Source organism: Talpa europaea, assembly GCF_964194135.1.
Source record: "Talpa europaea genome assembly, chromosome: 4".
NCBI lineage: Eukaryota > Metazoa > Chordata > Mammalia > Eulipotyphla > Talpidae > Talpa > Talpa europaea.
Genome location: NC_140070.1, coordinates 5,495,043 through 5,506,101, shown reverse-complemented (window position 1 = coordinate 5,506,101; position 11,059 = coordinate 5,495,043). Strand labels below are relative to the sequence as shown.

General features: G+C 55.2%; 1 protein-coding gene across 1 annotated transcript in view; it reads left to right on the top strand.

The window, feature by feature from the left end:
- Positions 1 to 1,433: 1,433 nt before the first annotated feature.
- WWC2 (WW and C2 domain containing 2) overlaps positions 1,434 to 11,059 on the top strand; it is a gene marked incomplete at both ends in the record, with an annotated part of 133,148 nt that continues 123,522 nt past the window's right edge. The window contains one exon of the mRNA XM_084231597.1: positions 1,434 to 1,564. Within this exon, the coding sequence (XP_084087723.1) occupies positions 1,434 to 1,564 (131 nt within the window). The remainder of the gene's footprint in view (positions 1,565 to 11,059) is intronic.

The following is an 11,059-nucleotide window of genomic DNA, read 5'->3' as shown; positions in this document are numbered from 1 at the left end:
TTAGGCTCAGGTTTGGGGATTGCGAGGCTGCTCCTAGACCGAGGGGCCGGGGGCTTAAAGCTCCGTGTTCAGGCCCTGCCAGTCCCGCTGCTCCATTGTCCAGCCCGAGCCCGACGTCCGGCGGCGCCTCGGAGCTGCCCAGGCCCGGCTCAGGGCTGACTCGAGGGACGGGACAGGACGCACGTCCCACCCCGCACACCCGGGGCCCAGGAGCCGGGCCTGCGGCCGCGGCGAACCCTCTCCGGCCCCGGCCCACACTTCCCTGGGCGTTGCGGGGCCCGGGGCGCGGACTTCCCGGGCAGCAGCTGGACGGAAGGGGGTGCCCACGGGACGTGTCCACTTCCATCGGCCCTGCCAGCGCAGGGGAGCCCCGGGGCCCGCCAGCAGCCAGGGGTCGGGGCGCCCGGTCCCGCGGGGCCGCTGGGGAGCCGGGGCGCCCCAAGCCGGGGCGCGGCGGGGCGGCTCCGACGGCCGCGGGGTGGCCCGGGCGCCCCCGGAGCCGGGCTGGCGTGGCCCCCGCGGCGCCCCGCACCCCGGGGCCGCCTCCTCTTTCCGCCGCGGGCCCCGCGGCCTCCGGGCTGAGGTCACCGGGGCCCGGCGCCCCGCGGAGGCCCCGGGGCGCCGCGCGCGGACCCGCCCCGGACACGCTTCCTCGCGCGCCCCCCGCGCTTTCCCGGGCGCACCCCGCGGGCCCCGGGGGCGCGGGCGGGCCGGGGGGTCTTTGTGCCTCGCGGCTCGCCGGGACGTTTCCTTCCGAGGAGCGCGCCCCGCCCGCTTCCTCTCGGGCCCGCGCCTCCCCGGGAGGGGGAGCAGGGGGGGCGGGGGGGCGCCCCGGCCGCGTCGCAGGGCCCCGAGCGCTCGCGGCCGCGGCCGTCGGGCGGGGGGCGCCGGCGGGGCGGGGCGGCGCGGGGCGCGGGGGTTGGGGGGCGCCGTCCGCGGCCCCGCGCGCCCCGGCCCCGCGCCCGCCCCGCCCGGCCCTGCGCCCCGGGAGCGGCGGGGTTAAGCCCGGGAATGCGGCGCCAGGAATGCGCCGGCAGCCGCGGGCGGGGCGGGCCATGCTAATCGCATGCTAATCGCATGCTAATCGCATGCTAATCCACGCAAATGAGCCGCCCGCCGCCGCCGCCGCCCGCCGCGCGCCCGGCCCGAGCCCAGACGGCGGCGCGGGCGGCCCGGGCGCCGCGACCCTCGCGGCCACTGGGGACCGGGGCGGAGGAAGGGGCGGAGGCTCGGCCCGGGGGAGGAGGCTGCGCCGCCCGCGCCGACGCAGCCATGGTGGACTGACCGCCGCGCCGCGAGCAGGGTTTCCGGAGCGCCCCGCGCCTGGCCCGCCGCGCCCGCGCCCCCCGCCGGCGCCCGCGAGGGGGCGGCCGGCCCGACCCCGCCCGCGCCGCGGCCCATGGAGGCGCCGCCCGCCGGCCAGGCCGCCCACCATGCCTAGGCGGGCCGGGAGCGGGCAGCTGCCGCTACCCCGGGGCTGGGAGGAGGCCAGGGACTACGACGGCAAGGTCTTCTACATCGACCACAACACGCGCCGGACCAGCTGGATCGACCCCCGGGACAGGTGGGCGCGGGGCGCGGGGGCGCGGGGGGCGCGGGGCCCGCCCGGCCGGCGCGGCGGCGCCTGTTGTCCGGGAGACCCGCGGGCGGGCGGGGCGCGGGGGGCTCCCGGGAGGGGCGCGGGGCCGGCGCCCGGGGCCGCCTGCTGGCCCGGCTCCTGGAGGACCCGGCGGGGGGCGGGGGCGCCCCCACTTCTTTGCCTCCTCCTTCCCGCCCCCCCCCTGGACCTTTAGACCCTTCGCGCCCCAGGGTGCGGGTGCAGGGGCGCCCGGGCCGGCACCCCGTCCAGGGAAGGGACCCAGCGGCGCCTCCTGACCCCGGTTCCGATTTGCTGCCGCCCAGCGCGGGCCGCGGATCCTGGACGGCCCCTCGGGCCTGCGGGGTGGTCCTGGCCCGGGGCGCACGGGGCGCAGGGGGCGCAGGGCAGGGCCACCTGTGGCATCTGGGGGGGGGGCCTGGGCGCCCCGCCCGCTGCTGGCCCCTGACGGGCCCCCCGCCTCCCGGCCCGGTCCTGGGCTTGGAGGGGGCGCCCCGGCACCCCTGCCTCCCGGGCCGGCTCTGGGGTGTCGTCGACGGCGCTCCCCACACCTGAGAAACTCTTGTTTGGGTTTTCCTGCCCATGTTGAGCGTTTACCTGAAAACTTGAACTAACTCCCAGGTCTTGAAAAGACAGACTCCGGCTGGAAGGAGCCGGCCGTGGCGTGAGCCTCACACATGAGACGTGGTCAGTGAGAACCTGGTCAGTGAGAACCTGGCCGCAGCGCGGCGTGGATCCTGGGCCCCCCCACGCCCGCTTGTATCCCTGCTGCAGGTCGAGGGAAGATCAGATAAAAAGTTCAGGAGCTGAATGTCCCCCAAGGTTGCTCCTGCAGCCCATCTTGCCTTTTGCGCTTGTAAAGAGTCTCTCTTGGGGTCACAGTGACTGTGAGAAGGATCCCAGGTGTAGCTACTGGACACGTGCACCTTATTCATTGTAAACTTATATATTGTGTCATCCCGGGCTGCTGCAGCGTCTTTCACTTCTGAGACTTCTTTCCAGCTCTTTCTGGAATGTGGCCTTGGGGCTCCGTCACCTCTTGAGGTGCCTCTTGCAGCCGCCCCCCTCGGCTCACTTGGAAACTGAAATGATTTCATAGTCTGTATTCTCAGATGCGTTGATTCCAAGAGTGTTGTTTTTGAAAGCGATTAAAGAGCAATTAAAAGAAGTCATAAAACGACATTATAAATTTATGGACCAATCCTTGTTAAATTATCCATGAAGGCATTGGTTTAGGTTTCCCCTCCTGCCAGGGGAAGGGCAGCTGTGCAGAGAGCCGGGCTCCTGCCACCCAGCCTGGCTGCCAGCTGCCGGCCCCGCGAAAGTTATGACAGGCCTCACACCTCCACAGTCTCCCCAGACATGGTAGCTGTTGTCACACAGACCTCACGCGCCAAGCCAGCTATTTGACGCATGTCGTTGTGCTTTGAAACTGCTTAGCAGATAGTAAATGTCAGTGATGGGGTGCACCCAACAGTGGCTTTTAACGCACCTGTATAAATATTTGACTTGCAGCGGTGTGGTCATTCTTTCTGCTTCCCGATAACTTGGAGTTTCAGCTTCTTGACGTTGCCATGAGTTCTTGGACTATTTCGGCGTTTTAGGTCCTCTTCTGCTTCCGTTTCCGTGTTTTATTATATCGTCCTATTTGCGTGTACCACAAATGAGGACTGGAATACGGGACGTCTGGGTGAAGCAGATACAGAATAAAGTGACACGGCTCGGCTTCTCCGTATCCCGGCTTCTCCCACGGGTTAAGCGTGTCTTTTCTTTTAAATGGTTAATGGATTAACAATTATTATAAACTCTGTTTTCAGGAAACTGGGTAACCAGCTCACCTGGCCGGGGGACAAACAGTATTGACAAAGATGACTTGTTATTATTCCAGTTTTCCTTGAAGCTGTTGGGCCTTTGAGTATTTGTTAATATGTATTTGGCTGGTTATAAATGTTTCTGGGGCTGAGTATCAGAGCTTGGAAGGTCCTCAGATCAGAGTCAACATTGACATACTTCAATTGGAGTGTGTTTTCTTTCAGGACAATGAGGTGACTGTAAGGCTGCTAAATGGTGTAGGAGATGGTGGGAGAGGATGTTTGGAGTAACTATTAACTCCAGGCCATTTGGTTACACACTTACCAAGCACAGGCTAATTGGAGGGCACCCCTGCTCCTGGATGCGCTGACAAGCCCTGAAAACAGTGCCTGGATAAACGGCGCCGGCCTGCAGGACTTTGAACTTTTCATTAAAATGATCGCCACGATTTCTCCTGCCCTATTTGTTAACGTTAAGAAAAAGAGTTCTGTGTTCTTGAGTCTGTCAGAATTCCTGAAGCATTTCCCATTGCAAGGTTAAATGTGCGGATTTGGCCAAGGGATTTTCCGAGCACACCCTTGCATTCAGTAAGTGGTGTGTCAAGGGTGCTGAAGGATTGTTTTAAAAAATACCTTCACGCTCCTGCAGCAGATGACCTGACTGAGACCTGGTCCGACTTTGGCTGTTCTCAGCTGGGTAAGCGCAGAAGAATCTCCGAAGCCTTCTCAGCCTCCCCTTTTTAGGGGAGCCCGGTAGGAACTGGGGGCCGTCGTCGTGACCGCGGACACTGTACACATTACCCAGCTCTGTGCCAGCCGCTGTGCACGCTCTTTAACTGTGATCTTGTTTTCTTTCTCCCCCTCAGTCCTCTGTCCTATTATCTTCCGATGACAAACGAGGACAGGGAGCGACAGAGAGTGTGAGTTTTGCAGTGTGCCGATTGCAGATTGTCCCTGCTGTGAACGTGGCGCCGGCATCAGTGGGCAGGTAGTGCCAGGGGACTTGGGGCAGTGGAACCTCTCTGCCCAGTGTTGATTTTTCTGGCCGATCGATCCGTCTTTATTGACCTGCAGAGGTGCCTGTCAACTTTCTATGTGTCTGTGACTCCCCGGCGAGCCGCACGCGGGCTGGATCTAGTGCCGAGGGGATGTGGGTCGGGGACTCCCATCCAGTTGACCTCAGCACAGGTAGAACTTGAAACCCACTGTGTCCTCGGGCACATTGGCAGTTCTGTTTGGGGAAGAGTAAAGGGCTTTGTCGCCTCCCTGAGTAGCCCGTGATGTTCCTAAAACAATGTTGACTTGGCCGCCCCTGCCACTGTGGAATCCCGGGGAGATTTACCTGTCCAAGAAGAGTCTGCTCCCCCCACACTGGGCTCAGCCCCCCAGGAGTGTTCCTTTGCAGATCTGCTCTCTCGTTCGCTTCCTTTTTGCTCACCATGGACTTCCTGTGACCTCTCCAGCGGGTGTTGACGGCGGGTCATAGATCATGGCCAAATGGTCTGGTGCTTAAAACATCACCACCACCACCCCACCAGCGCATCTAACACAGGAGCCGGGTGGGATGGATTCACGGCCTCTCGGAAGAGCAGGAAGCGGAGACTGGCAGCCCTGGAGATTTGTGTGTGTGTGTGTGTGTGGGGGGTTTCATAAACTCGCAGATGAATTTTGCTTATTTTTAAATCCTTGCACTGAATGATACCCAGGGAGACAATGACTTTGTCAAGTTGAACTTACAAGATTGACAGCCACACACAGCAGCTTTGCGTTAAAACTTGCGTGTCCCCATAATCTGTGGTTGGGGTCAGGTGTCCTTTCTAATCGAAGAAATGGGGCAGGGGAGCCGCCGCAGAGGGAGACAGTGAGGAGGCAGGGGTGTCAGCTGGGCGTCAAGGATGCACGGAGGTCGCTTTTTTCCCCCCCTATATCATTGTTGATTTTTGTACAGTATTGGATTTCTTCCCTCGTGTATAGTCCCCATAATTCTCTCTCCAACACAGCACGCCTGACCGTCACCATCGTCTCTTGTGCTCTCTTCCCCTGTTTTTACTCCTCTCTGCCCCCTTCCCTGCTGTGGACCTCAGACCTATGGTTTGCCTGCAAATTTTGTCCTGATCCTTTGTTCGGTTTCTCTGTATTCTCCCTATAAGTGAGACCCTCCGATATTATTCTTGTTCCCTCTGACTTATTTCACTTAGCATAATAATCCCTTCTAGCGCCGTCCATGTTGGGGCAAAAGGCATGAGTTTATTATTTTTTTGATGGCTGAGTAATATATCCCATTGTGTGTATAGACGACATCATCTTGATCCATTTCTCTGCTTTGGGGCATTGAGGCTGTTTCCCTATCTTAGCTATTGTAAATGGTGCTGCAGTAAACATGGGGGTGCAGTTTCCTTTCAAATTAATGTTTTTGTGTCTTTTGGGTAGATTCGTAAGAGTGGAATTGCTGGATCGTACGGTAGCCTCATTTTTAGGACTCTGAGGGTCCTCCACACAGCTTTACATAGTGGTTGGACCATTTTGCATTCCCACCAGCAATGTAAGAGAGTTCCTTTTTCTCTGCATCCTCACCAGCATTTGTCGTTGCCAGTTTATTTTAATATGGGCCATTCTCACCAGTGTGAGGTGGTATGATCATAAGTGACATTGAACATTTTTTCATATACCCATTGGCCTTTCTTCTTTTGAAAAGTGTCTTTTTAGCTCTGCTGCCCTTTTTTTGATTGGGTTGTTTGCTTTGTTTTTGTGGAGTTGTATAAGCTCTTTATAGATCTTTGATATCCATCCCTTATCAGTTGTATGCAAATATTTCCTCCCATTCTGGGGGTTGCCTCTTCCTTTTGGTTACTGTCTCTTTCGCTGTGCAGAAGCCTGAGTTCGCTTTTGCAGAGCTGCTGTGGTAGGTGAGAGGATCTGAGAAACCCTGTATTGTCTTTCTTTCCCAGTCAGAGCAAGCACTTTGGCCAAAGCCACTGCTAGGGTGTAACCTTGTCCGGAGACCTATTTGCTTACTACTACTTCCTGTATCCTCTGAGATGCTAGATGTTACGTGATGTTGCTTAGGTCAGTTAATGATGAACTTCTGTTACAGGAATGAAAGAATATTAGTTGAGCTACTCTCTCATTTCCCTATTGTTGGGCTTTCAAACTATATACCCACAACCACCAACCACCAGAGACAATTGATTTTCCAGTGGGATTAAAAATAAGAGAAAATTAAGCTGCTACCTCTTGACTAATAGTATAAATATGTGGATGACTTAGGGGAGCAAAGAAAGCCCAATCAGTCCCCATAGCCTTCATCACAGCTGCATTGTCAGAGATTGCTGGAAATCACTGCTCGCCACCATGTGAGTCTTAGGTGCCAAGTAGTTACTGTGAGTTAATTAAATGATTATGGTATTTGAAGTTTGGGGAGGTTGTTAAAAGAAGCAGTTTTTTTTTTTTTTTAAATCACCCGAGGAAGCACTCATTTAAACGATGCTGTCTTCCAAAAATTGCCAAAGAAACGTTTCTTATAATCAACACATTTTGCTCTAATACTTGCTGGGCTGAGCAGTACTGGGTTGGTGTATATGACGAAGATTTTTTCGTGACTTGAACAGCCCAGAGCCTGTAGTTTGACTCTGTTGGCAGTCTCGGGACAATAATTGCTTTCCAAGAAAAGTACCATTTATAAATAAATGCTTGTTTGAGCTGCAGATCACTAAGCTGGGAGCTGCAAGTCAACCAGTGTGATGTGCGGCCTCTGAGAAGCCAGTGTTTAGCTTTCATGGGGGAAGCACTCAGGACAGTCGGGAGGCTGCCCTGCCGTCCGATGGGACCTGCCCCGCCTGCCCTTGGAGATGCTACCTGTTAATTGCATTTGTGTACTGTTTTTGAGTAAATGTCTATCGGAAAATGATCCAACCGTGATAAAGGGGCATGGCCAGCTTTGTGGAGGTGGGAATTATTGAATGGTAGGTTTTTGGTATAAGCCACCATGTTGTGCAACCATGACATTCTGTAATTTCTGACCATTTTTATCTCCCCTAAAAGAGCCCTCCTATCCATTAAGCGCTTACTCCTGTTCTTTCTTATTGCCTTTGACAGCCACTGGTTTACTTTCTGTCTGTTGATCTACCTATTGTGGACAATAAATATAAATTATATTCTCCAAAATGTGTCTAGCTTCTTTCATGCAGTGTAATGTGTTCCAAGTTCATTCACATCGAAGCTGGTGTTAGTACCTCATTCCTTTTTATGACTGTTTAGTATTCCACTGCAGGAGTAGACCAAATGTTTATTCATTTATTAGCTGATGGGCAATTTGTGTTGTTTCCACTCTTTGGACATTATAAACAAAGCTTAAACATACATGAATTACTTCTGTCGGAATATGTGTTTTCAGTTCTCTTGGACATATAAGTGAAATTCCTGGGCCATATGGTAATTCCACATTTACCTTTTCGAGGACCTGCTAGCCCAAAGCCATTTTCTGCAGTGGCTGTTCCATTGACATTCCCACCTTTAGTACGAGCGTCCGCACGCCTCCTCATCCTCATCAGCACGAGTTATTTTCTGGTGGACACGAGGTGCTGTCTTCCCGTGGTCTCGGTCTGCTTCCCCCTCTTCAGAGTGTTTTGATTGTTTTATTGACCCAGGTTTTCCTTCTGAATTCTAGCCTTTTCACAGCCTCTCACCACTTGACCAAGAAAATGTTAGGTAGAGAAATTACAAGTTCCTTTTAGTCTGACCTTTGCTCTCCCCCTTTCTCCCATGCTTGACTGCTCCGATGATTTCCACAGTGAAGCTGTAGATAGAAATTCAGCATCACTTTTTACCTGTCAGCCAGCCAGGTACCGCTGATCTGGGAGCTACAAAGCTTCAGGTCCAGCTCAGCTTGCTTGCCATCGAGTTTGCGTAATCACATTACAACAAAGTGAAAGAAACTGAATGCTGTCAGTTACATTTTCCCTAGAAATCTCTCTGGTTCTGCCTGGTGGTCATTACCGCCTTTCTTCCTACTAGGCAGGGAGAGAAGTGTGGAGAGGGAGTCAAAGTAGAAATACACTGACATAGTGCATATTCGTTGTTGTCTTCATCTCAAATAGAATGTATTATCTGAGGCACACATAGGAATCCCATAGATAAAGAGACATAATCTGAGTGGCTGTGTATGTGGTCAGCTAATTCACAGTGAGTCAATGTTAAGAGCTTTTAGCTGGTTATATAAATTTTTTTTTTTTGTTTTTTGTTTTTTAAGGCATGTTTTATTTATTTGTTTGTTTTTGTTTTATACATGCACTGGGCACAGTCAGAAGCGCGGGAGGGTGAGAGAATTCACCAGAGCCAGAGCGGGGAGCAGAGCAGGCAGAAGGACCGAAGTACACTGCTGAGGGGAGCAGCGGGCGGCAGGAGAGGTCTGCGCGCCATGTGGGATCCTCCTCCGGAGGCCGGGGAGCAGCCGGGGATTGAACCGGCGCCGCAGAGGCCGCGGGCAGCCTCGCAACCCAGCGCTCAACCGCTGCGCCACCGGGGAGGCCCAAGGTTATATAAATTTTTTTGTTTGCTTTTAAACACCAAACAGTCGAAGGAAGCCTGACAAACACTGCTTCAGCCAGGTGATCAGACTGAACGTTAACACGACGGGTGACGTCTTGTTGATGTGATCGGTGTGACAGTGTGACAGTGGCACTTCCCATGATGGTCTTTCTCCCCAAAACCATGTTAACCACAGTCTAGCCATGTACGGCACCCACCGTATCTCCAAGAGGGACCTCATGTGAGCTCTCTGGCCCGTCCTCAAGACTGTCCCGGTCATCAGAATTGAGGGATGCGTGTGAAACTGTCATAGCCCAGGACGGGATCCGGGAACAGAAGAAGGACTGTGGTGAAAACTAAGGAAATCTGGACACAGCATGGATTTTAGTGAATAATCATAATAATAATAATGTATTAATGACACGTTCATATAATAACTAGTCAATATGGGTTCATTCATTTTAACAAAGGTACTTTCTGACTAGTGTGGGCTAGATGGAAACTATCCCAAGTGAATTTTTTCTCTGAATTTAGAACTGTTCTAAAAAATGAAGTTATTTAAAAAGACAATGACAAAGAACACACAAAGCAGTTGGAAGTGTTTTTCTTTCCTTCATGTGCAACCACGCAGCATACCAAGGGATTTTGGGTGGATGTGAAGAGCAAGGGTGGGCAAAGCCGGGGCCCGGGCCGGGGCCAGGGCCCACCCAGCCTCCCTTGTCCACAGCCCTGCCGCTCGGAGCGGGCTGGACATCATGGGGAGGGCTGTAAACAAACATCCCAAGACAAAGGAGACTGTGTGGCCGAGGTTGTCCGTGGCCTACAAAGACGAAAGTATTTACTCCCTGACTCTCGACAGAGAAGGTCTGGAGCCCGCTGATAAAAAGTGAAATGATTGAGTCTTTAAAGTGTCTCCTCTAAGCATTTCGAAGGCGTTTGCGTCCCGTGAAATGGCGCGCTTGCCGCTGTCCTGGATTCCTGCTCGTTCCCTGACCCTCGCCTGGGCCGAGGCTCGGGCAGTGTGAAGAGGCCAGTGCGAGGGGGCCGGAGGACTGGCCTCTCGTGCTGCTTTTCTTCCCTGAGACGCAGCAGCCACTTACCGTCCTCCAGGCCTCCCGGCGGCGCCCCCAAGAGCCTGCAGTCGGGTGCGGTGCCGCGGGGAAAGCAGGCGGCGGTGACTTCGCAGGGCCCGGGGCTCACGTCGGAAGCGCAGACCCTGGAGTACCTCACCTGACCGCTGCCTGCTGACCACCTGCCTCCCGTTGATGGTGTTGTAAACCCACAAGCTTGGAGACCCTGAGGGTCAGGCAGAAAACAGTCTTCCCCTGCGTCATCCTGACCGTCGGCGCCTGTCAGCATTCAGGGCTGCCGCGGTGCTGTGCAGGGCCAAGCTTGTTTTGCTCCGTGGATCTTTTCCCTCTTCCTTTAGCCGGTGGGCGGTGAAGAATTGCGCCTTTGAGAAGGGGGTGGTGAGTGGCAGAGACCTGGGAGCCAGCTGGGAAGTGAGGAGCCACAGCCTACGTTCTGGAACTTTCACCCCTGTGACCAAGGAGGTGTGACAGTGGTCCCAAGAGAGGATTAGAGCCAGGCTGTACATTCCACGTATTTGGTCTTGCTGGGAGGGCGGTAGGAAACTTCATTTTAAAGAGATGTAGGGGGCCTTCCTGGTGGCGCAAGGGGTTAAGTCTCAGCACTAGGAAGCTGTCTGCAGCCACTGCAGCACGAGTTCTGTCCCCGGCCAGGGAGCTACCCACACGGCGCAGCAGACCTCTCCTGTCTCCCCGCTGCTCCCCTCAGCAGTGTATTTCTGTAGATCCGCCCGTTCTGCTCCCCACTCTGTCTCCGGTGAATCCTCTCTGGCCTGCACCCCAGCTCTTGTAATAAATAAATCTTTAGGAAAAAAGAGATGTAGACAATAATTATTTTGATGATTGAAATATATGCCGACTTTTGGCATATATGGGTCCTTGTACAGAGGGTGTGTCGGCCACTGGCACCAGGAAGGGGGCCCTCGGTGCCATCGCTGGTCCTGCATGGCCCTCAGCTCCAAGTGTGGTGCCCAACGCATCGTGACCATGGCTGTCCCAGCCCCCACGACTCTCCCTTTTCCAAGCTGTTCGAGCAG